The sequence below is a fragment of the Equus asinus genome, chromosome 22 (assembly GCF_041296235.1).
Source record: "Equus asinus isolate D_3611 breed Donkey chromosome 22, EquAss-T2T_v2, whole genome shotgun sequence".
In the NCBI taxonomy this organism is placed as follows: Eukaryota; Metazoa; Chordata; class Mammalia; order Perissodactyla; family Equidae; genus Equus; species Equus asinus.
Genome location: NC_091811.1, coordinates 47,815,128 through 47,843,034, shown reverse-complemented (window position 1 = coordinate 47,843,034; position 27,907 = coordinate 47,815,128). Strand labels below are relative to the sequence as shown.

At 39.8% G+C, this 27,907-nt stretch overlaps 1 protein-coding gene across 4 annotated transcripts in view; it reads right to left on the bottom strand.

Moving 5' to 3' along the window:
- Nucleotides 1–27,907, bottom strand: part of ANO6 (anoctamin 6) — a 188,307-nt gene that overhangs the window by 29,152 nt on the left and 131,248 nt on the right. For all 4 annotated transcript variants that reach the window (XM_070494727.1, XM_014860463.3, XM_070494729.1 and 1 more), the window contains 5 exons: nt 27,062–27,167; nt 16,691–16,751; nt 8,057–8,199; nt 5,757–5,834; nt 443–668 (listed from right to left, as the gene is read on the bottom strand). In XM_070494727.1, coding sequence (XP_070350828.1) covers nt 443–668; nt 5,757–5,834; nt 8,057–8,199; nt 16,691–16,751; nt 27,062–27,167 — 614 coding nt within the window. The remainder of the gene's footprint in view (nt 1–442; nt 669–5,756; nt 5,835–8,056; nt 8,200–16,690; nt 16,752–27,061; nt 27,168–27,907) is intronic.

The window sequence follows — 27,907 nt, the reverse complement described above, 5'->3', positions numbered from 1 at the left end:
CTGATGAGAATGGATCTATATTAAAATGAACAGCATGGGGGTGGGGGGGGGAAGGCACGCAACAGAGTGATTACTTGTCCTCTCAGCAACAGAGGAGCATATTTGCCCCTGGAACCATGACACTATTCCACTTATTTGCAATAAAGAGACCATTTACTTTCAACAATAGGGTACATGATCTAACGTAATTGAAAATATTATTCAGCACTGATCTGTTTACACAGAGCTTGGACATTATAATGATGTCTTTGCTTTGTCCCTTTTAGTAATGCAAAGCTGTAGATAATTCATTTCCTATACAAGCTAGAGAAAATATGTTTACACTTGAAATTTGCTAAAAATTCTAACATCCTGGAATTAAAATGCCTAAAAGATACAGTCTCTATTTTTACCAGGTCCTAAAAATGTCTTAGGAATGACCTAAGCTATCGTAGGACCTTACCAAAGTTAGTAATCATGATTGCCACTTTTTCATACATCATGTTCAGAATCACGATGATGATGAAGCTGATGATGGAAGCAGTGATGGTCGTGGCTGTCTGTGGAGTCAGATATTTCTGGATTGGGTCTGTCGTATTAGAGGCCTTGGGAAGTTTTGCATAAAATACTATGAACACCGACAGCCTGTAGACAATGATCCCAATAACTGAAGCGATGATCAATAGGACCTGAAAACACAAGAAACACAGCAGCATGAGACTCAGCCATAATCATATTTCTATACTTAAAAATTGGTGTCACACTTAAATGGACAAGGTGCATGTGTGAAGTGATGTAAATTTCATACAACTGCCACAAGAGAGATGCAAATCGGGCATGTTAAATTCCAAAGAAAGGAAAAGGAATGATGGAAGTCCAAAGAGAGCGTACCCACTCAAGTAAGATGTTAACAATAGGAGAAATTGTGTGCAGGGCGCGAGGGGTATATGGGGACTCTGTACTTTTTGTGCAATTTTTCTGTAAACTTAATACTTTAAAAAAGAAGGTCCATTAAAAAAAGAGAGAATGTATCTTCAGATAGGGTAAAAATGGGATTAATGGTAGCAGGTTCTGGTAGAAGAAAAAGGTTTCTGTATAGCAGACCCAGTAAAAACATTGCTTCTATAATTACAGATTTAGGTTATGAATTAGTGTTTTTTGCTCAGTTATAATCTATAAAGGGGATATGTTTCCTTCCAACAGAGAACTCATCACTGGTTCAAGGGTCAGCAGCCGCTAGCTCTTGTCTTAACAACCCGCGGCAGGTGAGATTCTGAAGGGGACCAATGAAGATGCAGAGGCGCCCGAGGTCACTGCTGGAAATGGCAGCAGGTCTCTGCTGATAAAAGCTTCACCCATTTTTCACACTTGGATCTTAAGAGTTTAAGCTGGCAGTTATTCATATGTGACTTTGCACAAGATTCATTTCATTAATCCACTGTAGTTTTGACTGCACAGACCCAGTGTCGGTGGGGGCGTCTGAAGCATAGTTTGCACGTGGTAGAATTTCACTGCCCCACTCGGTAGGTTTTCTCTGGCCACTGAACAACACAGATTAAAGGTCCCATTTTGAAACTGTTACCCCTGCATCTACTTCCTTGGACTTACTCCAGAAGCAGCTACTCGATGTGTCTGACTGCTCGTGATAACTACCACAAGAGAGAAAAGCTACAAAGAATGTGAAGTTCAGGACCAAGTGAAACATGTCATGTTGTTTACAGTCACCGAGGGAGGCCTGCGGAGAGCAGTGAAGGGGGTGAGTCCAACCACAGTCCTGGAGCCTTTGAATCCCAGCTCTGCCACGAGCTGTGGGACCTGGTGCAAATTACTCACCCTTTTGGGCTTTAATTTCCTCATCTGTATAATGGGGGGATAACAACAGCAACTACTTATAGGACTGTTGTGAGCATTCAGTGAGTTACTTCGGGTAAAAACATGGAGCACATTAAGCCCAGGCACATGAAAAATACCATATAAAAGTTAGCGATGATTTTGGCGACCAAGTGTTAGCAAGATGCTTTTCCTACTTGTCGAGCCACCAGTTTGTAGAGAAGGCATTATATTTCCTCCTCTAATCTCTCTCATCTCCTTTCCTTCATAGTTAAGGCTTAACATTTGCGAAAGGAATAACATTTTTGTGTGTGCATGAGTGTATGTGAAAATTAGCCAAGGCTGACAAAAATGTGCTACGAGAGAAAATATATCAAGTCTTCCTCACTCAGCACAACACATGCAGGCCATTTGATGGTATGTATTTAAAAAATTATCTTCATAATATTTCTTTTTACGTATTAAGTAATTATAGTCATTAAGATTGTGTGTGTGTGTGTGTGTGTGTGAGGAAGACTGGCCCTGAGCTAACACCTGTGCCCATCTTCCTCTATTGATGTGGGATGCTGTCACAGCATGGCTTGATGAGCAGTACTAGGTCCATGCCTGGGATCTGAACTGGCGAACCCCGGGCCGCCAAAGCGGAACACGCAAACTTAACTACTATGCCACCGGGCTGGCCCCTCTTAAGATTCTTTAAATGTTTACTATTCACCTCAGCACACATCTGTTTTTTAAATCCCCACAACAGCCCTGTGAGATAGGTAGTATTACACCTCCTTTACACATGAGGAGATGGAACCACAGAGAGATGAAGCCCCAAATTAAGCCAATAGTAAGTGAAAGAGCTGAGATACTCAAAGGTTCCAAAGACACACTAACCTCGACATGGCACTGCTCCCACATGGTTTATGAAATGAATTCTAATTCATTTCAGAGCTTTTACAAACTTGACATGTTTCCATACTTCTTTGGGGCACTTGAGAGGTTCAATATTTCTTCATAGGAGGCTGGGAAGCTTTTCATTCTCCTTTCTCAAGTTTCTTACATATCTTTTCTGATTATAACTTTAAAATACTTTTCTGATCATAACTTTTTCTTTTTTTGAGGAAGATTAGCCCTGAGCTACCATCTGCTGCCAATCCTCCTCTTTTTGCTGAGAAAGACTGGCCCTGAGCCCATCTTCCTCTGCTTTATATGTGGGATGCCTGCCACAGCATGGCTGGATAAGCAGTGCGTAGGTCTGCGCCCAGGATCCAAACTGGCAAACCCTGGACTGCCAAAGTGGAGTGCACGAACTTAACTGCTACACCATCAGGCTGGCCCCCTGGTCATAACTTTATTGCATGCTTATTAAGGAAAATTTGAAAGTACCCTGTAGTGGATACTGCTTGCTTTTGCAACCTTGGATCTGTTCCCAGTCTTAGAAGAGGACCCAGTTTTTTTTTTGGTGAGGAAGACTGGCCCTGAGCTAACATCTCTTGCCAATCTTCCTCTTTTTTTTTTCTCCCCAAAGCTCTCCAGTACCTAGTTATATACCCCACTTGTGCGTTCTTCTAGTTCTTCAATGTGGGATGCTGACCCAGCATGGCTTGATGAGCGATACTAGGTCTGTGCCCAGGATCTGAACCAGCAAACCCCAGGCCCCCAAAGCAGAGCATATGAACTTAACCACTCGGTCACAGCACCAGGCCCAGGATCCAGATTTTGCTTCCAGGGAATAACTTCTTCTCTACTTTCAGTCCTGTGGTTTGGGCTGGACTCTACTCCGGGCTCCAGAGGTAGATCCTGATTGGTTTGAGACAAACAGGTGTTTCATCCTATTGGCCTCAGCAACTGATTCAAGGACTGATAATATAATAAGAGCCACTGAGATGTGAGGAGATATCTGCCAGCTCCCATGGGGAAGAAGAGCTTCCTCTGTCAATAGAGGAAGGTGCTAAAAGAGACCTCTCTTGGCTTGAATATGATGTGAGATCTGGAATGCTGCAGCCATTTTGTGACCATAAGGGAGAGCCTTGAACCACCATATTGGGAGACCACTAGGCACAGAATGAAGACAGAACAAAACATAGCTGTTGATGTCATCTGGGCTGCAGCATCTATCCTTGACTGAAGCCATACCTCAAACCTGGAATTTTCAGTTACAGGAACCGATAAATCCCACTCACCGCCATTTTTGTTGCTGTTGTTTAAACCAAGTGGAAATTGATTTTCTGTCACCTACAATTGAAAGACTCCTAACTATAAAAATAAAGAGAAATAGGAAAAAAATGTATCTACGTCTACATATAGGCATAATTCCTTCATAACATTTTTACACGGCAAAAAATTTTTCATGGACATACTTTTCATGGCCACACAATACTCCACTCTATGAAGGGTTGGAAGTAGGATATTTTGGCTGAGATGTAGCTGAATTAGTGGATTCAAGCATATGAATATATATATTTTTTTGAGGAAGATTAGCCCTGAGCTAACTGCTGCCAATCCTCCTCTTTTTGCTGAAGAAGACTGGCCCTGAGCTAACATCCATGCCCATCTTCCTCCACCTTCTATGTGGGACGCCTACCACAGCATGGCTTGCCAAGCAGTGCCATGTCCGCATTGGGGATCCAAACCAGCGAACCCCAGGCTGCCGAAGCAGAACATGTGCACTTAACTGCTGAGCCACAGGGCCGGCCCCAGCATGTGAATATTTTTGACTCTTGATATGTACTGCCAAACTGCTTTCTATGAAGGCCAGAGCAGTGTCAAATTCCAATAGCCTAGGTGTGCGAGGAGCTCATCAATACACTTTATCCTCACACACACTGAGCCGTATCACTTCAGAAGTGAAAAACTGTCCTTCATTTTAATGTGCACTGATTCAATTACTATTGAGGTATGACACATGCCATGATATTTTTTTCTCTTCTGAATGTCTATTCATGTTTCTCTGTCTCCTTAGCTCCTGGGACCTTTGGTGTTATCTTAGAAATGCTCTGGACTCTATGTATTGAAGAGATTATCCCTTTGCCCTATTTGTTGACAATATTTCTTCTGATGTTTTGTTTAAACTTAGGAAGATTTGGATGTATGGAAATCTTTAAATATTTCCCTCTGAAATTTTTTCCATTGCTATTAAGTTTAGAAAGTCTTTTGACATCTAGAGACTGTATAGTCACCAATATTTATTTCTAGTTTTTTATGGTGTGACTTTTTTTGAATGTTTCTGGAACTTATTACAGTATGTGGTTCATAGTATGGTTTCAATCTTTACTTTTTCCCTCAAATAGCTAACAAGTGTTCCACTACCATCTATTGAATAATCTTTACTTATCCCACTGATTTATAATGCCTCCCTTCTCATTTGTTAAATTACTATTGATAACAGGGCCCATATCTGGGCTTCGTGTCCTCTTCACTAATCTGGCTATTCTTGAGCCAATAAACTCTCATTATATTACTAATTATTATATGACTAATATGATTTTACCAATAATAAAAATTAATTTCATAAATTGCGATATTTTAGAAATAATGTCTGTTTATCTAAAATCATTTGTTTTAAGACTTCTTTTATGTCTTTCAGTGGTTTTCATGTTTTCTTTGATAGTTCCTATTATCTTTTGGTTAAGGCTATTCCTAGACATTTTAATTGTTAATTAATTAATTTTAATTGTTACCGTTGGAAAATTTTAGAATTCTTACTGCCTCCCATTTGGTCTCTTCCCCAGAAACTGGAAAATCCCAAAGCATTGATCTGATTTAAACAAATGAGGTGAAAGAAATTCAACGAACCACTAAGAAGAGATGGATATTTTGAAACCTCAAGAGTAGCTCCATGTGGTGGCTAAGCAGTTCTCTGGAAACAATTCTCTCTGAGGCTACATACTTTCCAGCTTGGCTTTTCGTTTTCTTGACATTTAAAATTAGATATTAAAACACCTGCGACGGACTCTTACCCAGAACAAGACAGCACTTGCACACACGGTCATTCGTATACATTTTCCGAAGGCAGTAAACGGAATGCGTTCCTCCTCCTAATTAAAACAAAAAAAAGAATTTTAGTCAATCAAGGGATTCACTCCAATGAAATGATTTTTCTTCTGATCAGTCACTAAATCCTAGGCTTCGTGTTTTAAAAAATTAGTTTTCAAACATAGCCTCCTTACTTTAATTGCGTGTTGTTTGTTAACAACTTCAAACAAACAAACCAAACACGAGCAGTGTTCATTTTCATAATATTTTCTGAAAATGTAAGCGTGAATAATAAACTGTTTATTTGCCATGACCTGAGCGCCAGAGTCTGGTATCTGACAACGCCAAGCTGTAAGTACACTCCTGAGCTTGTCTTGGATTTTAGAAGTGGCTACCATGATAGCACAGGGCCCATGTAAGACAAAATATTTCATGGCTGTCTGCAAATACCAGGTCTCCATTAGGTGTTTCTTAGTTGAGCTTTATATATTAATTTGGTATAGCTATGAACTTTTAGAGTTTCCATTTTATAGTTTATATGACTATATTTAAAATTTTCAGAGAAGAAATCAATACTTCTCAAGATTTACCAGGATTGTAAGAGTAGCTATTGTATAATAATAGCTGCCAGTACTTACATGGCATTTACTCTACGCCAGGTACTACTCTAAGTAGGTTCTATACATTAAGTCAATCAATTCTTACTAGCATCATGTGAGGAAGCAACTCTATTATTCCCATTTTACAGTTGAGGAAACTATGGCAAAGAGAAGTTAAACAATTTGTCCAAGATCATTCAGCTAGTAAGTTGCTGTGTTCAGATGTGAATTCAGACAGTTTCGTTCCCAAGACTTCACTGGCACACTACAGGCTTCTCTAAACCAATGGAGGAGGCATTAGCAACAAGAGTAAAATGAGGAAGAAAGATCAAGAAACTTGAAGCTTCATCTTCACTTTTTTAACAAGCAGTGTTCCAAAGGAAATTTGACTCACTAGTTGGCAATTTCAAATTTAAACTTGGCAGGTTTAAATTACCAGTTGACTTTTCTTCAGTATTTTACCTACATTGCTAATATTATAAGCTTTTGTTTTTCAGTACTCAAGACATTATGAGCATCTAATTTTGTCTAAGTTTCAGCCTTTATTTCTGAATGTACAATCTTTCAACAACATACACTTTGACTCTGTCTTCCGTAGTAAACAGTGGGAACTACTCATAATGGGGATTATTTAAAGCTTATTATATTGTAAAAGACAAACGTCACCTTCTGTTGATAACTGAACCTCATTTTTTCCCATTTATGAAATGAGGAGGTTGAACTGTTCCCTCTAGTCCATTTTAGAGCCAACATTCTGTAAATCTGTGATTCAGTTTATAAAATCTATAGTTGGAGACATTTTCAGATGCTCTTGGTAAAAGCATTTTCTTTCCAAGAGTTATTCGTATTCAAAACCTACTGTCCCTATGCTGATAACTGCAAGTACAATCAGCTCTAAATTTTCTGTTGATGGAGAGAAGCAATAATGCAGATGATTCAAAGATCATCTTTCAACTGGCTTTGGAATATTTATACAGAGAGATATATAGTTTTATTTTTTATTTTGCAGCAGCAAATTTACCTTTCCGATATAGGAAATGTCTAGTACAGTGCCTGAACATAGTTAGACCTCAAAAGATGCTTCCCTTCTTCCTCCATCCTTTCTCCAACCTCAGGAGAAAAGCCACACTATACTGTGCACGTCCCAACCGGAAGGTGGAGCAGTGACTGAGGCTTAGTACAACATAAAGGGGCAGCTAGTCTAGGATGAAAAAGGGGCTGTAAGAACAAAGGTGCATGTGAAAAAGTGAGAATCAACTATGAAAACAATGGTCTTTTCTTACACATCTATATGTCATAGAGTCTAATACTTTTTTGCATTTTTTACTGGTATTGTGAAAGAAAGGACATAAACCAATGCATCTTTTCTTACACATTTATGTCAGAGTAGAATTATTTTTTTTCATTTTTACTGTTATTATAAAAGGAACCTCATTTCTCTCCCGTGTCCACTGTTCTGAGCAGTGAGTCTTCACCTTGGCTGCAGATTAGAATCACCAGAGGAGCTTTAAAAAAATCTCTCTGCCCAGAACACACCCCAGGCCACTAAGCACCATCAGAGTATGTAGTGATGGAACCCAGGCATCAATATTATTTAAGGTCCCTGGGTGATTCCATTGTGCAGCCAAGGCTGAGAACCACTGCAATAAACAGACTAAATTGCATCTAAATCACATCCTCTTTACCTGAGTAATCTCATTGATCACCACGTGAGTACACCGTGCCTCATATTCCGGCCGGGGCTGTTCTTCCTGCTGTAACTCAACAGTGTCCCATTCATACTCAAGCTCTGCCTGGCGCCGCTTCCAAAACTCCAAAAACAAAGTGACTAGCGAAGAGAAGGAACAGCATCATTTGGATCTTCAATGATGATTGATGGCTCAGAAATCTGTACTGAATTAATATTAGTTATCCATAATACTTTTGCGATATGGTCAATAAAATCTAATTAATAGATGCTACTAATATTTAAGAGAGACAAATGAGTTAATGTTTATTCTTTAGAAAATGATGATAATAATTATTCAACTTATGAAAACAGACTGTAGCTTATGGGAAAGGTAATAATGTGATGGTCAGACGGCATGCAAGTATGTCTAATGCTAAAACATCTGCTACCAGCACTTTATTGCCAACTAAAAAACACAAATAACCATCATAATTCAAAAGCCGTTTATGGTCCCTCCTCCAGTCTGCTCTTGCCTACATCCCTCTCCGTCTCTTCCCTCCTAGGGGTCTGGCATGGGGGATGCTTTAGTAGACACCAAATCTCTATGTACCACCACTCAAGCCACCCCAAATTAAAATAATTATATTCTTAAATATGGAAAATTGATATTTTTCTCAATGGTGTAAAGTATGAATACAATAATTTTTAGAAATCTTTATTTAACACTTGCAACTTACAATACTAAAAAAAGACATTACAAGTTAACTGAAAATGTAGTTTCAGATTAAACCCCTTGGCCCTTCTTCCAAGCAGACTGCTACCGCTAAGCTCTTCCTCTAGAGAAATTCAGGAATTACCACTGTTTCATCCACAAATAGTTTCTGAGTCTCTACTGTGTGCTGAGAAGAAAGAGAAAAAAGACACAGTCCCTCCTTGAAGAAGCTCCTAGGTGAAGCGATAGGCACAGTTGACGGTTATGATAAAGGTAAGCACAGGTTGCTTTGGGCAGACAAAGCCAGAACACGGAACCAAGGCTCTCCCAGAGGAGGGGACCACTGCGGTGACTTCTGAGATGACTAAGAGCTGATCAAGTCAAGGTGGAATATTAAGGCCACTTCCCCCCAGGGAGCTGCAAGTGCAAAGGCAAGGAGGCCACAGAGAGCCTGGTCCTTTCCAGGAACTGCAAATAGCCTGGAAGTGAGCACAGGGTGTGATGAGGAGGGTGGGGCAGCCAGGTGGAGAGCGCCACAGGGGCACATCACAAAGGACCTTGCGTGCCTTGAAAGGAGTTCCGATTTTAACTTAAAGGAGGAGGAGACGTTGAAGGTGGTCTAGAGAGACCTACTGGCAGGTATGTGAGGAGGCCTGCTTTGGCCGGGAGAAGGGAGGAGATGGCATGTTTAGCAGGTAGGTGGAATGGATGCAGGTGTGATAGAAGCAGGGGGAAGAGGTCGAAGAGGTCAGCTAGGTTTCTGGCTTGGGCGATGTCCGAAATTCTAGTGCCATTCCCTGAAAGAACAGGGGCAGTAAGGGAAGAAGTCAGAGAGGACAACTGGTTCAGTTCTGATCAGCTGCCTGTGGGCCACAGAAGAGATGTCCAGTAGGCCCCAGCACTGGATGAGATCAGTAAATGAGCCGTGGAGGGGTAGTTCTCACCCTGGCTGCACACGAGAAGCACCTGGGAGCTTTTAAAAAACACTGAGCCTGGACACCACCCCTGAGATTCTGACCTTATTGGTTTGGAGTCAGACTTGTGCCTTGTTTTTTGTTTTTTTAAAAGCCCCACTCAGCAGTCAGGGTTGAGCATCACTGGCGTAGAGAGCCAAGAGATGCTCACCTGAAGTCCTGCAGAGCCTGCAGCGGGCAGCCTGGGATGCAGGAGCAAAACCTTGGGATGCGGCTGTGAGGAGCTTGAACTCATCGCTGGCGAAGACAATGGAAATGTTTACAGCCCCCACTCCCAGCAGTGTTTGTTTTGGCTTTACTAATTCTCCCATAACAGTGAGTGAGAGTGGAAATAACCTGGACATTGGAAGTTCAAATTCTAGTTCTGACAATTATTAGATGTGTGACTACTGGATAAAATGTTTCAACTTTTTGAACCCCCATTTCCCTCTCTGTAGAATGGTGGAAACTGAGCCTCCCTCATAGGCTGTGGTGAGCTTAATGATATGGTGTCTGTCATAAGCCTCTGAGGTAACTGTATCACCATCCCCGATTTAGACACCAAGAAACAGAGGCACAGAAAGGTTCAAATACTTGCCCGAAATTACAGTGTTGGAGTCAGGAATTGAACCCAGGCATTCTTGGCTCTGGAGCCCACGGTCTTCTTACTATGTGGTTCTGCCCTAAGCTGCCTGTTCCATAACCCACCTTCCTTTGGCTCTGTACCATGGCACCCACTCTTTGCTTAGATGTCATCACTGCTCACTTTCCCAGTGTCTGATTCTGATACTCGTCCGGGACATAATGCTAGTAACCGCCCTCTGTCCCAGGTGCTGTCTCTGTGGGTACACCAACCCTCACAATGCCATTGCTGTCGCTACCCAGAGGTTTACAAGGGAAGATAGGGCTACAGATGCTGCTGTTAATGGAGGCACAAAACTCACCGTTAGTGGGAGAGACCACTTCTTACCTCCTACTGGGCTGGGGAGCTGGAAGGAAGCTAGTCCCCCTTGTGCAACTTTGACACCCAGTACAGGAGTTACGTGAGGCCTCCTAGCCTCTTTACAGAGGAATAGATGCCCCTCCCCCCCAAGCTGTAGTTCACATTGTAATCCATTGGCTTTACGATGGATTTATCTGGCTTGCCTGTCAGACCCCAGATAGAGGGACTGATTTGGCTGCTCTGCTCTCAGGAAGGTCCTCTTTCTCCTTCTGCATGCCTGTGCATCCCTCTGAGCTTGTGGACTTGGCCTTAGCACCTCCTTCCCAGACTGAAAGAGCCTGTTCCTCATTTATGGGTAAGAGAGTACACGTGCTCTCTGAATGGACCCTTCAAAAAAAAGACCTGTGAGAATGGAAGTGTGCCGCCCACGTCTCATTAACTCAGCCATCCCACCACGTTGTCTAGCCAAGGCCATAGCCAACATTGTTGAGTGTTCAGTATGGAGAGTAATGCCTCTGCCACTGAGAAAGTGCCCAGCCATTGGTGCCCTTGTCCCCACCAAGGGGGAAATGAGGTATCAAAGGGATGAAAGCCTTGAGGGCATTAGGAAACTCTGTGACCCAGCTGTGACTGGCTAGTCCTGCTCCCCAAAGAGACCCCTGCTGGGGCAGTGAGTCACCCAAGAGCCAACCCTCGTTGGGCTGCATATGAAGCAGCACAGTATACACCATCCACTTACTAAAGGCTCAGCGGCTCCATGATAACCGCCATGCATCCCCATCAAACAGGACAGCCCTACTTTTTACCTGAGAATTCTACCACCAGTATCGCAGATACCCTCCGCCCCTGAAGTTCTTTTGATCTGTCTCCCACTCTGTAACTATGAAATCAGTCCGGTGGTAGTGTACATTCTCCCCAAAGGGGCACACTTTATTCCCTCTGCTGACCTCAATTTCTGTACTCCAAAATTGACAGCACTCATGCATCCTGACCTATATCTGCTTCTGTGCTTATTGTTTATCAGGCCCACTAGAACGTCACCTTCTCGAGGGCAGGGTTTTGTTTTCTTCACAGCTGAAACACTACCACGCAGCAGTCAGTGAATAAACTTCAGCTGAATGAAGTAACTGGAGGACCCCCACCACCTGGGACCCGTGAAGGACAGACTCATGCACTTAGAGGGCCCAGCTGACTCCAGCTGCTCCTCCCTGTGCCTAACCATCCACTTCCCACCACTCTACTCTTCCAGTCCACTTGGGCCCAGAGAACCTGAGGTGAAGAACAAACCATGGAGATGTGACAGTTTATTGGTGAGGTCATGATAGTTCTAGCCCTTTGACTGCTGGCGGGAGTGCAGGATAGACAGACAGAAGGAGTCATCACGTGTACTGTCCTCACCTCACAGCTCACTCAAGGCACTAGGACCACACACCAGGGGGAACTCTGGCCCTTCCCAACCTCAGGAAAGGGCCTTTGGGTGGGAAGAGGTGTCTGGCCCATTATGGCCTCTTTATGAGCCCAGCCACCTGGAAAAAGCTCCCTAAAGCCACTCTAGATATCTTCCGGTGTTCCCATAATCCCCCTAAATTTTGCAATTTTAATCTAAATATGAGAAATATAGATGTTTTTGAAATTATTTTACTAATTTTCAATGGAGAAAATCTTCAATTACCTTCTCTACAAAGTAAAGTTACTTTTCATTTTATTAAAAAAGCAGCTCACCTTCATGAATTTGTATCTTCAAACATATCTGTTTTTAAAGGAAATTGTGATGGACATCAAAGTCCTGTGCACTGTGGCACCTACAGGCAGGTATAAATGAAGGAACCAGGACTCATCTCCTAAGCCTGTTAAAATGAGGCTGGGAGCCTGGTGCTCCCTTATTCCTGTTACAGAAAGAAGGGTCTATACCTGTGTCAGGTGAGGTAGAACCGAGGAAGCAGAACCCACATTTTCTAACCCATTTCTATTTTTCAGAGCAGCAGACAAAAGAGTGCAATTATATCAATCAAAATAAATATTTCTGTATCTTTCTAAAAGCTTGCTACAACTATATTAACATACGCTGCATTTTGTCAATGATCTAAAGGCTGATGACAGCCAAATTATTTGCAGAGCTCTTATTCACGCTTGTCGCTTTGTCTCTTTGGGGCCCTGGGTAATTTGCTTAATCTCTCTGAGTGGCATTTTCCTCATTATTAAAATAGGAGTATAAGAGATATCTGTTTACTCAGTATCTATCTGGCAATAGCATCAACAAGAGATGATTTATGAACATAAACTTACTTTTCTCAGAAAAAGCAACATAAGCAATTCTAACCAGTGCTGTAAGGGAAGAACAAGCGGATACTCTTCCCCTTCCTCCTTCTCATCCTTTTACATAAGCGGTAAAATCCTGAACTTTACTGTTTACCAAATCCTGAACTTCAAGAGCAGTTTTGCCAAGGAAGTGATAGGACTGCCATGCAAACAAGAAAGGACCTGATGAAACAGAATGAGTTGTAAGCACATCCTCAAGCTTGAAGGTGAAAACCCCGGGAGAGTTGCAGGAATGGGTGGGAGTTTCTTAGTCCCTCATTTCACACAAGCCAAGGACTTTGCAGGGTCCATGGAAGACACTGGTAGCCTCGTAGAACCAGCCACCGTTCTGGAGTACTGCTGGGCTACGTCACTGCTGCCTCCCATTGCTGTGTGTCCCAGGACCTGAGGTGACTGTGTATGGTGTCAGACAGGAATTTCCTGTTCTGTATCTTTTGCTCTCTCCCTGCAAAAGACAACTGGTAGAGCTCCAGTGGGAGGCACTGCACTTCTGTTCTCTGGCAAACCACACGTCACGAAGCTCCAGTCGATTAGAGGGACATAATTAGGACTCTCACATCAACATATAATGAGAGAAGAGGGAAGGCTGCCTAGGACCTAGGAATCAGCAACAACTTGTCCTCTTAATTATGATATTATTACATTTAGAGAAAGTATGCATCAGATGAAGAGAGGCCCATACACAGTCATGCACCACATAACGACATTTCACCAATGACAGACCACATATACGACGGTGGTCACATAAGATTAGTACCATATAGCCCAAGTGAGTAGCTGGCTGTACCATCTAGGTTTATGTAAGTACACTCTATGATGTGTGCACAACAATCAAATTGCCTAACGTCGCATTTCTCAGAACATATCTCCAGTGTCTAGTGATATATGACTGCACAAAAGAGAGGATCTGATCAGTCAAGTGCTGGTAGATATATCCAGCAACACCTAAGGAGAAGAGGCACACTGTGGTAGATGGGAGTGTTCTGGCTCCTATAAGAGTTTGCTGCTGAAGGGCTGGGACTTTTTATTGGGCCTTGAAATTATTCAGACCTCTTCACTCACAAAGGCAGATAAGGTAGATGAGCTTGCTCAGCTTTCATTCCCACTTTCTCACTGAAAGACCACAAGGTCAAAAACTACATTTTTCAGACTGTCTTGCAGCTAGGATTCCAGATAGGATTTTTTAGATGCCCATCAAATACGTCTGTGTGTCACATCAGAAACCAAGCTGAATGGAGGCAGAGGTGGTTGTAGGTAGGACATTTTGCTGGTGTGGACCCAGCAGGAGCAGCAAAGATCTGAATGAATAGTTGCAATAGTCATTTCCTGATCCCCAAGTGCAGATAATGAGGCTTCCTGATTCACCCACTCCTACCCTTATGAGCCAGGAGTCTGGTGTTTTTTGGGAAACCACTAGGCCTAGCCTAGAACTTAAAGGTCAAAATTAAAAATTGCCATCATGCAACCAAGAGCCTGAGGCCAAGGAGAATCAGATAGAACTAGCTAAGAAGCAACAAGGATGAGGAGAGGAGGATACGTTCAGAACCTTTACTTCAACCAGAGGTTGGTGTTTAGGACTCTATGAGTCTGTATGCATGGGCGAGCTGGCTTGGCCTAAAAGGGTGGACGGACGTTTTTCAGGTAAGTATATGATTTGTACTACATTTATTATAAAACATTTTCTACCCTCAACTTATAATTCCTAGGGAGCAGAAAAATACTCTAAGTGCCACATACATCTGGGCACACAAGAGGTGGTACAGGAATATGATGATGGTGATATGAAAAACTCCAATGATCCCTGGAAATTCTGCAATTTCTGACTCTCTATAAAGAGGCTCCCAGCAGTAGTTCTCATTAGGCAGAGGTAACAAGAAAAGCAATATAAGACACTTAAAGACTTCATCATACATATCCTTACAGATACACATATGGTGCTACAAGCAGTGCTGAAACGTTTTCTGCATTCTAAAATCTGATGAAATAAAATCATCAGCTCCAAATGCTTAAGTCAGTTCTATAAAGATGGTGTAGTTAATGATCATAGAAAGCAAAGTGAGCTAGGAAATTTGAGGTTTGTTTCTTCAGTGTCAAAATTAATATATATTTTTGCTTCATTTAGAATGTCTTTTTTAATTAGGGCTACCAGCATCTATTAGTATATGGAGTTCAAGAGAGAGAATTTATAGATTATGAATGAGCGCTGAGACTAAGGTTAAGACAATAGTTAAAAGTGCCCACCACCCATGTGTTTGGGACCTATGCTCTTGCTGGGTAAAAAAAATAATGTATATTACAATGCAGGAGTACAGAAGATCTTAATACATGAACTTGATCTTTATTCTTCTGTGTGTCAAATATTAGCCAGTGTTTGGTCTCCAGCCAACACATGCTAAATGTCTGAATGACAATGTAATTTTTAGGTAAGTTTGGCCATCTTACAGTTCACTTTATTCAGGTCTGGCAACTAATGTCTCTCAGGTGTGTCCAAAATAATTGGATTGCCTGTTCTGTGATGCATTTGGTGACCTTTCATAGGCACAACCCCTGCAAAGAGAAACACTGCCGAGGATACCTGTAAAGAACTGTTTCTGTGAGTCTCACGTGTTGATGTGTCATCATCTCAAAAATAAGAGACCTGGTTCAGTTTCTTCCCCCACCTATCTAAAACCTGACCTCTATTTCCCCTTGCCTTACACAATGAAATTGGAAACACGTTTATCTCTGAAAATGGTAATTTTTTTCTTCTATGGTAGAATATTTACATTAATTAAACATTTAAAAGTCTGCATTTAAAGAAACTAATTGTCTCATTACATTAATGATGCTATTCAAAGTAAACAGTATAGATACAGTGTTAAAGCTTCTATATACAAATTATGTTCTTCAGGATTATATCTCTTCTATTTATTAAATGGAATTGTTATTATAAGAGCAGCACATATTTATTAAACACACACTCATATCGAGGTGTATAAAGAAGAAAGCTTACCTGTAATCTCTGTGTTGCTGCTTCCCCCAGACCATAACCTCATGCAAGCCAGGCTGAATCACAGTTGTGGGGATTGTTACAATAATGGCTCCCCATGAATCATGCCTCCCTGTATCCAAGCCCAGGGGCAGTCCTCCCACCTCTTCACATTGTTGTCGGCTTGGCCATAACTTGCTTTGGCTGATGAGACATTCGCAAACTTGATGCAACTATAAGCTTAAAAAATGCTTGCGCATTGGGGCTTGTCCTCTCTTGCTTCTCTTTGGAACCCTAAAAGCACCATGTGAAGAATCCTGGGCTAGCCCACTGGAGGACGAGACCACCTGGAGCAAGGCAAGCTGGCCCAGCTGGGCCCCAAAGACCAAACCAGCCTGGCGACAGCCAGATAATCTACACCAGTGGAGCTGCCAGCTAACTACAGAGACCGGTTGAGCCAGCATTTGCCTGAAGAACCTCTCAGCTGATGCAGAGAACCATAAGCAGCAATAAATGTGTGTTTTAAGCCACTACATTTGGAGGCAGTTTTTTATGCAGCAACTGATACAATGGCCTTAAAAGTTATAAATGGATCTCTAGGGGGGCTGAGGCTTGGACAACCCAAGTGCTAAAAGTGATAGCCTATGTAAAACTGTAAACTGTCATTAAATTGGGTGCTTGAATGATCTTAGGGTTTTTGGATTTTTTTTTTATGTTAGAGGCAAAAGTAAACCGAAAAAATTAAAATAACTTACCCCATATCCCCATAAATACTGCAAAGACTAGGGTTCCAAAACTGTCAAAGATGCACAATTTCTGGAAAATACAATAATGACATACAAATGAATCCTGTTCTCCACTTATGCAATGCTTTGTGTATTCTACAGTTTAAATTTCCTTTTAAAGTTGATACCTAGTTTAACAATCATTGTATCTACTACACACTTATTGATGGGATTTCTCATGCTTTTGAAAGCAAACAGCCTTTGCTGTATTTAACAGTGTATTTTCCAATGGAACCTTTTGATATTATGATAGAGAAACAGGAATACTTGCTAAGATTCCACTTTGTTTAAAGCCTCTGTCATCTCTTTGAATAATAGCCTCTTTTTACAACTGTCATAGTGAATTGAGGAGGTAGTATGGCCCTACAAATACAATCAACTCCAAACAACTTTTAGATTTATAATTTGCATCTTATCATCATCCCACCAGGTCAGAGACTAAGTTCTTGAATTCCAGCTGTTCTTGTTAAGAGAAGTACAAAGCTGGGGTTTATTCTGAGATGGCTCTCCCCCAGGGGAGCTTTGTTCCCTCAAACCCAGTGATGGCTTTTCTACCTTCACTGACAGAGGCTTCCATTAGATTAAGGATGCGCAGGCTTCTGCTGACATTACAGTGGGTACAATAACCATGAATGAATAAATGACATACTTATGCAAAGGAGGCTCTATTCACTTGTTCTGCTAAGTTTCACCTTTATGCTAGTATATACATAGTCTAGCTCCTGGAAAATCTTTCAATTAGTTACTAATTTTTCATTAGTGAGCATTTTTACATCTCCCCCTCAAAAATCAATGAAGTTAATAGCAAAAGTGGCAAATCTATAATATCAACTTTATGATACATCATTTGAAAAGTAAAGAAAACAGGTAGAGAAAGAAGCTATATGTTAAGAAAAAAAAAAAGCAAACTTTCAAATGTTAAAAGAAAATTCCAAACTATTTCTAAGGAAAACTCTACTTGGTTTTAGGTAACTTTTTGAGTTGCCCTTTATCCTGATGTAAAGTGAGTAAACTGTCATCTGTGTAAAAACATTAGTTATGCTATTTTCATAAAAAAAGTTTCCACCTAACCATCTTCTCATACATCTGTTTTCCAAAGAATATAGAAGCCCCTCAATCATCCATATAGACCCTGATCAGAAAGCACAATCCCAAATTGTCTGTCATGCAATTATTTCTCTCAAAACTCCAGCTCAAGGAAAACAGAATTAGTAAATGAGTGACAGCTCTGGGGAGCAATGCTCTTCACCTATTCCTCTAGTCCTGGAACTCCACGGACCACATACTTCAAATCTCTTAGCTTTGACTCTTATAGAACCATCTTCTCAAAGTTGTGTTTTAATGTTCCGCCTTATCCCTTATTGAACATTATTATAAGAAAAGTCCTATGAAAAACAGTTCTGCATGTTATAAGGGATTATTGAAGATCTTGCCCAATGTTACTCCTCTTTTAGGACTCAGTGCAAGCTTCCCTCTGATAGCTCCTTACTTGCCCTGACACCTCTGTCCACCCACTCCAGAAAGAAAAATCCTACTTGTGAATTCTTCGCCCCGCTATGCTGAGAAAAAGCCCCTAGAAGCACATCTGTCAGTGCTGGAGGAAAAAATAGGAGCACTGAGAAAAAACAAGTTTGCTAATGCCAAGATGGCCCCAGCTGACTAAATCAAGACAAGGGATGTTCCTTGTATTCCTATGAGAGGGAGTAAGGGGGCTTGGAGGAAGCTACCATTTTTGCCACGTGTGTAATAATCAAGGATCCAAGAGAAAGAATAAGAGGGCTGGCCTCTCTGCTCTACATGCCCAATGAGCGACATGGAAGCAGGAAGTAGAGGAGGAGGTAAGCAAGGGGCTTCATTGGTAAGAAAGCTTAGCCTAGCTTGCTTGGCAGGACAGCACAGAGAGGGAACGAAAGCTATGTTAAGAGCAGCCCTAAGTCAGTATACTGCTTTAGTCACACGGAGCAGGAAAGACAAGAGAGCTGCAAATGCAGACAGGATGATTTTAAGCAGAGGAACCAATCAAAATCTAGAATGGTGACCATTAGTTATGTTAGGTTGTCTTCCCGCAAAGGAACAGAATCAAAATTTTATAACAATATACTTTTAAGAACAAAATATTATAACTTACCATGTTTCCCTTTTATCTCGCCAGCCAAAAAGCAAAGAACCTTATTTAATGCTCAATTACAAACACAATATTAATCCTGATTATTTCCATAACTTTTTCTTCATTTCCTTGATCCTGGTTTTATATTTCTATTTCTAATTTGTTAACTCTTTTAAATACATGTCAATTAGTGAAAACTCCATCTCTTTTCAGAAGAAAGAGGCAGAAATGAATATATAGATAAATGTATGAATGAAGAATTGATTGAATTAACCAACAAACAGGAAAGCATGAAAAGGTGCTCTCTTTTTCTCCTTTAACTTGTTTTTTTTTCCATTTAATTCTTTTATATGCTTCCTTCCCTTTGTAGATCACTGACACACTCAACAGAGCCTTCAGGAAACTGTCTACAATGAAAGATTCATTTTTTCCAAACAATGAAAAACAAATATACACAGAGACATATTTGAAAGGCATGTGCTTAAAGATGGGTGGGTGAAGCAGAAGATATGAAAGAAGAGATGGGAGTAGGCTGTGTGAAAGAGAGAATTTCTTAAGGAAAATGGAATTCCCAATTGTAGTCTGTGGAGTATAATTTGCCTCCGGTATTATTGGTGGCATTTGCCTTAAATCCAGTGCCTGGAGATATGCACTACCTAGTGATCTTCATGAGCCAACATCACTGGACAGCAGCTTCCCTCTTACTAGCTTCAAGTCTTTTACTTTGTGCAATCTACGACAGATATTTATAGTCTAGAATTTGTAGTGGTTTGAGGGGGTGGGACAATGAAATATACTTTAATTCATAAATTAAGCATAAAAATCCATGTGTTGACAATACCCTGTAATCATCTTACTTAAGTAGTGGAATAATTTTTCAAACATAAGATCTCAACTTGTGAGTGATGTGCCTGGTACTACTGTCAGCTGATGAGGAACACAGTAATGGCAAAAAATGCAGATTTGCTGTCAATTTCTGGCTTTATCAATTACTAGGTGGCTGACTTTGAGCAAATTTATTTAATCTCTCAGATCCGCAGTGTTTTTTAATCTGTAAAATGGAGATTATACCTGTTCTGCCTGTCTCACAGGGTTGTTTTGTGTGTCAAAAGTGATAACATAAGCACAAGAACTTTGCAAATTATAAAATATAAAGTGACATCACTATAATAGCAAAGTATTCAGTTAAAATAAGACTTACATGGAGCAGATCAGAATATTCTGAAATCATATAAAAATTCCTAAACTTTCATGGCACAACAAGGAGACAGAGAAAAGATTAAGAGAAGGGAAAATAACATGTCAAAGTTGTCAGGAAAATTCTGCAAAGCAAGCTGACCATCTTTCTTCTTGTCTAGAGTTTCTGGAATGCTTTTCAGTAAGCTCCCTCCAGTCTCAATGCTTGTCCTCAATCTCCTGGATTTTACAAAGTCATATAGGTCAAGACTATCGGCACATATAAGGGGAACCAGATGTGATTTGTGGGAATGTTTTCAGACAAAGTATCTGTTAGCATTTATATACAAAACCTTTCTTAAGCATATTTATAGATACAGTCTAAATTCGACCAGCAAGTTCTTTAAAAATCCAAACAAAGTTTCAGTACACTTTAAAAGTTGGAGGAGGTAACGTCAGCAACATGGCAGAGTGAGCTGCTCCCTTTCTTTCTTCCCCTTTTGAACTACAACTAAATGTACGTTCACTGGCCAACAGAGAAAGCCCACACAGCACAACAGGACACCTGAGACATGCAGCTGTACATCTGAGGAGGGATTGAGTGGCCTTCTAGAAAGCAGTGGAGATAGGTGAGCACTCCCTGCTTTTCCCAGTAGCCCTGTGCACCTGTACAAATGCTTTCCAGCCTGAAGCAAGTGCCCCAAAAGTTGGAACACGCAAGGGTGACAGGAGGGAGAGGCGGCAGCCCTTACCCTGCTCATTATCGCTTTCCCAGCATGGGGGGAGCTCTCCATGCCCCTGCAACTCAAAGGAGTGACCCTAGCTTGGTCCCAGTGAGGAAGTCCCACCCACCAACCACAGAAGCAGGTGGACCGCAAGCAGAGACAGCAGCAGATACACACACTGGGGCAAGTGCATCCCAGGCTCATACAAGTGCATATAGTACCACTGAGCCCTGAAAGAGGGAACATGCCCTGAGGCAACTGTAGGAAGAGACAGTGGCAGACCTTAGCCAGCTTGTGATCACTTTCCCTGAAGAGGGGAGCATACCCCTGGGCTTGGTCCTGGAGGAAGCCCCACCCACCAAGCACAGTCCACACAAGTCTGTGAATGCTGTTCAGGCTGGCACAAGGGCCCAGAGTACTCCCACAGCTTCCAGCAGATGGGGTGGGACAAGACACTCAGCTCCTGTTTCCCCCTAGCGGTAGCAGGTGGAAGCTAATAGTACCACAAATGTCCCTTCAAAACATTAGTTCATCAAACACAATAAGACACCGCAGCAACAACTAAGATCAGAAGGAAAATGACAATTCTCCAGAAACCAACCCTGAAGGCACAGAAATTTACAATCTAAATGACAGAGAATTCAAAGTAGCTGTCATAAAGAAAAGCAATGATTTACAAGAGAACACAGAAAAACAGTTCAATGGGCTCAGGAATAAAATGAATCTCTTCACCAAAGAGATTGATTGAAACTATAAAAAAAACAAGCAGAAATTCTGGATATGAAAAACACAATTAATGAAATAAAAAATAATCTAGAATCCTGAAAAAATGAGCTTATATTAGGAGGAAAGAATTAGTGATTTAGAGGATAAAAATATAGAAATTCTACAGGCCGGAGGAGGAGACAGAACTAAAATTTTTTTTAAATGAAGGAATTCTTCAAGAAACTATCCAATTCATGTAAGAAAAGCAACATAAGGATTATAGGTATTACAGAGAGAGAAGTGAAGGAGAAAGGAGCAGAGAGCTTGTTCAAAGAAATTGTAGCTGAGAACTTCCCAAACCTGGGGAAGGAAATGGATTTACAAATACAAGAAGTTAATAGAATGCTTAATTACTTCAATGCTAAAAGACCTTCTCCAAGGCATATAATGTAAAACTGGCAAAAGTCAATGACAAAAAAAAAATATTAAGGGCAGCAACACAGAAGAAAATAACCTACAAAGGAAACCCTATTAAGCTTTCAGCGGATTTCTTGGCAGAAACACTACAGGCTAGGAGAGAAGGGAATGAAATATTCGAAATACTGAAAGACAAAAACTTTCAAGCAAGAATACTCTATCCAGCAAAACTTTCCTTCAGATATAATGGAGATACAAAAGCTATTCCAGATAAACAAAAGCTGAGGGAGTTCACTGCTACAAAACCTCCCCTACAAGAGATAATTAAAGATGCCCACACACGAGGAAAAAAGGGCAAAGTTCTAAAAAGCTTTGAGCAAGGAGATAAATAGACATAATCAGAAAACTGCAGCTCCCTATCAGAACAGGGAGGCAAATACTCAATTATAACTTAAAAGATAAAGGCAAAGAAAGCATCAAAAGTAATTATAAACACTGCAACTTAGTCACAAACTCACAACATTAAAAACAGAATAATTTGTAACAGCAATAACTCAGAAAGGTAAGAGGAGAGGGATGGAATATGCTTAGGTTAATACAAGTAAGAGGCTACGAGAAATTGGACTATGTAATCTACGAGATCTTTTACACAAGCCCCATGGTAACCACTAAACAAAAAATCTGAGTAGAGCCACAATTCAGGAAAAGAGGGAAAACTGAGAAAAACCTCCTCAGAAAACCACCAAAATGAAATGGCAGTCAAAAATACAAAGGAAGAGAAAAAATAGAAACACAGAACAACCAGAAAACAAGAGAGAACATGACAGTATTAAGCCCTCATATATCAATAATCACTCTAAATGTAAATGTATTGAATTCTATAATCAAAAGATGCAGAGTAGCTGGATGAATTAAAAAACAAGACCTAACAATACACTGCCTCCAGGAAAAACATCTCAGTTCTAAAGACAAACATAGGCTCAGAGTGAAGGGATGGAAGACAATACTCCAAGATAATGGCAAACAAAAGAAAGCAGGTGTTGTCACATTTATATCAGACAAAGCAGACTTCAAGTTAAAAAAGACAAGGAGAGACAAAGAGGGGCAGTACATAATGATAAAAGGGACATTCCACCAAGAGGACATAACACTTATTAATATATATGTACCCAACGCAGAGGCACCAAAGTACATAAAGCAATTATTAACAGACTTAAAGGGAGAAATTAAGAGCAACACAACAATAGTAGGGCACCTCAACACCCCACCTGCATGAATGGACAGGTCATCTCGCCAAAAAGTTAACAAAATAGTAGATTTAAACAAAACACTTGATCAGATGGACTTAACAGATATATAGAGAGCATTCCATCCAAAGACAGAGGAATACACATTCTTCTCAAATACACATGGATCATTCTCAAAGATAGGGCATATGTTGGGAAACAAGGCAAGCCTCAATAAATTCAAGAAGATTAAAATCATCTCAACTATCTTTTGTGATCACAATGCTATGAAACTAGAAATCAACTACAAGAAAAAAACTGGGAAAGGCAGAAATATGTGGATACTAAACAACATGCTACTGAACAACCATTGGATCAATGAAGAAATCAAAGGGGAAATTAAAAAATACCTGGATACAAATGAAATGAAAATACAACATAACAACTCTTATGGGATGCAGCAGAAGCAGTCCTAAGAGAGAAATTCATAGCAATACAGGCCTACCTCAACCAACAAGAAAAATCTCAAATAAGTAATCTTAAACTACACCTAACAGGGCTAGAAAAGGAACAAACAAAGCCCAAAGTCAGCAGAAGGAGGGAAAATAAAAATCAGAGCAGAAATAAATGAAATAGAGACTTAAAAAACAGTAGAAAGGATTAATGAAACTAAGAACTGGTTCTTTGAGATGATAAACAAAATTGAAAAATCCTTAATCAGACTCACCAAGAAAAAAGAGAGAAGGCTCAAATAAAGAAAATTAGAGATGAAAGAGAAGTTACAACAGATACTACAGAAATGCAAAGGATTAAGAGAATACTATAAAAACTATATGCTCCCAAATTGGATAACCTAGAAGAAATGGATAAATTGTTAGACTCATACAACCTCCCAAAACTGAATCAAGAAGAAATAGAGAATCTGAACAGACCAATCAGAAATAAAGAGATTGAAACAGTAATCAAAAACCTCCCAAAAAACAAAAGTCCAGGACTACATGGCTTCTCCAGAGAATTCTACCAAACATTCAAAGAAGATTTAATACCTATCCTTCTCAAACTATTCCAAAAAATTGAAGAAGATGGAACGCTTCTGAACTCATTCCATGAAGCCAACATTATCCTGATACCAAAACCAGACAAGGACAACACAAAGAAGGAAAATTACGGGCCAATATTGCTGATGAACACAGATGCAAAAATCCTCAACAAAATACTGGCAAACTGAATATAGCAGTACATTAAAAGGATTATACACCATCATCGAGCGGGATTTATTCCAGGGACGCAGGGATGGTTCAACATCCACAAATCAATCAATGTGATACACCACATTAACAAAATGAGGAACAAAAACCACATGATAATCTCCATAGATGCAGAGAAAGTATTTGACAAGATCCAACATCTATTTATGATAAAAACTCTCAATAAAATGGGTATAGAAAGAAAGTACCTCAACATAATAAAGGCTATATATGAGTAAACCACAGACAACATCATACTCAATGGGGAAAAACTGAAAGCCATGCCTCTGGAACAGGAACAAAACAAGGGTGCCCACGCTCACCACTCTTATTCAACATAATACTGGAGGTCTTGGCCAGAGCAATTAAGAAAAAAAAAAGAACCAAAAGGAATCCAAATTGGAAAGGAAGAAGTGAAACACTTGCTGTTTGCAGATGACGTGATTCTATATATAGAAAACTCTAAAGAATCCATCAGAAAACTATTAGAAATAATCAATGACTACAGCAAAGTTGCAGGGTAAAAAATCAATTTAAAACAAAATCAGCTGCATTTCTATACACTAAGAATGAACTAGCAGAAAGAGAACTTAAGAATACAATCCCAGTTACAATCGCAACAACAAAAAAATAAAACATCCAGGAATAAACTTAAAGAGGTGAAAGACCTATACACTGAAAACTCTAAGACATTGAAAGAAATTGAAGAAGACATAAAGAAATGGAAAGATATCCAATGCTCATGGGTCGGAAGAATAAACATGGTTAAAATGTCCATACGACCTAAAGCAATCTACAGATTCTCAGAATCCCAAAGACATTCTTCACGGAAATAGAACAAAGAATCCCAAAATTTATATGGAACAAGAAAAGACCCTGAATAGCCAAAGCAATCTTGAGAAAAAAGGACAAAGCTGGAGGCACCACAATCCTTGACTTCAAAACATAATACAAAGCTAGAGTAATCAAAACAGCATGGTACTGGCACCAAAACAGACACATAGATCAATGGAACAGAACTGAAAGCCCAGAAATAAAACCACACATCTATGGACAGCTAATCTTCAATGAAGGAGCCAAGAACATACAATGGAGAAAGGAAAGTCTCTTCAATAAATGGTGGCAGGAAAACTGGACAGCCACACACAAAAGAATGAAAGTAGACCACTATCTTACACCATATACAAAAATTAACCCAAAATGGATTAAAGACTTGAATGTAAGACCTGAAACCATAAACCTCCTGGAAGAACATATAGGCAGTACACTATTTTACATGAGTCTTAGCAGCATCTTTTCAAATACCGTGTCTACTTGGGCAAGTGAAACAAAAGAAAAAGTTAACAAATGGCACTACATCAGACGAAAAAGCTTCTGCAAAGCAAAGGAAACCGTGAACAAAATGAAGACAACCCACCAACTGGGAGAAAATATTTGCAAATCATTTATCTGACAAGGAGTTGATCTCCAAAATACACAAAGAACTCATACAACTCAACATCAAAAAAACAAACAGCCAGATCAAAAAATGGGCAGAGTATACGAACATTTTTCCAGAGAAGATATACAGATGGCCTACACATGAAATGATGTTCAACATCACTAATTATTGGGGAAATGCAAATCAAAACTACAATGAGATATCACATCACACTGGTCAAAATGGCTATAATTACCAAGAAAAAAAACAACAAATGTTGGAGATGATGTGGAGTAAAAAGAATCCTCACACACTGACGGTGGGGATGCAAACTGGTGCAGCCAAGATGGAAAACAGTATGGAGATTTCTCAAAAAATAAAAAATAGAAATACCATACGATCCAGCTATTCCACTGTTGGGTATTTATCCAGAGAACTTGAAATCAATAATCCAAAGAGATTTATTCACCCCTGTGTTCATCGCAGCATTAGTCACAATAGCAAAGATGTGGAATCAACGCAAGTCCCCTTCTATGGATGAATGGATAAAGAAGATGTGGCACAGATATACAATGGAATACTACTCAGCTACAAAAAAAGACAAAATCGTCCCATGTGCAACAACACGGATGGACCTTGAGGATATGAAGTTAAGCAAAATAAGCCAGACAGAGAAAGATAAAAACTGTGTGATTTCACTCATATGTTGAAGATAACAAATACATGGATAAAGAGAACAGATGAGGGGTTTAACAGAGAGGAAGGGGGTTGAGGGTGAGCAAAAGGGGTAAAGGGGCACATATGTATGGTGTCAGACAAAAATTAGACTACTGGTAGTGAGCACGATGAAGTATAGTCAGAAATTGATAAATAATAATGTACACCCCAAATTTTACAATGTTATAAATCATTATGATCTCAATAAAAAGACTAATAAAAAAAGGGGAAAACAGAAGTACAAATTTCAGGTTTCTACTCACTTGAATTAAGGAAAACACTGATAATAGTAAACCTGTTAAATAGTATTCATGAGATAAGCTGGGTTTGAGATTTCTGCTTTGATTACTTGAAATACTCAAATAGTTTCAATGCCACATTCCTCAGTGACCCTCGAGGAGATTTTAGATAAGGCTTTAATCTCAATTATTTGTAAAAGAGGATTAAACACATTCCATATCTGCCTTTTAGAATGAAGGTTTAGTTGAAAATTACCTTTCTGAATTCCTCAGAGAAAAAAATAATTTCTATGTTGTACGAAAATTATTAAAAGAAAAGACATCTTTCATCACTTGTAAATGTCTGGAACAACAAAAATTACCTTTGAGGATTCGCAAGTAATATTCAGTCTCCAGAATGGACAACCCTTATCGCACTGAGGACACATTATGATCTCGCCACCAATTCTAGGATCACAGACTTCTTTGCTAAAGAAAAGAGAAAAATAAAATTTAATTTAAAAAATTTTAATGAATACGACTTTCTTTTCTAGCAGCATGATAAAATCCAACATACATTCATGATAAGAAAATGAAACTAGACTACTGAACTAAACTCATAAAACTCAGAATGGAAATGAACTTCATTAACCTGATAAAGGCTTGCTACATAAAACCTATAAAAAACATTATACTTAATGGTAAAAAGCTGAAAGTATTTCCTTTAGATCAGAAACAAGATGATGGATCCTGCTATCACCTCTTCTTTTCAGTGGAGGTCCTTGCAGCGCAGGAGGATTGGCGAGGAAAAAAGAAAATGCTATTACTAACAGATAACATGATTGTCTATATAGATGACTCAGCAGAACCTACATACAAATCATGAGAATAAGTGCCTTTATAAGTTTGCTGGACACAAAATCAGTATACAAAATATACACAGATTCACAATAAGGAATTGTGTTCCTACAGACCCGCAACAATTAGGAATTAATTTTAAAAAAAGCATTTTTCAACAGCTTAAAAAATATAAAGAATCTAGGAATAAATCTAATTCAAGATGTATAAGATTTAAATAGAGGAAATTATAAAACTGTTCTGAAAGAGGGAAGAAGCCCTATATATATGGATATGTTATCATGTTCACAATTTGGACAAAGCAATATTTAAAGATGTCATTTCTCTCCCATTTAAGGTGTAAATTCAATGAGAAGAGCAAAGGGCTCAGA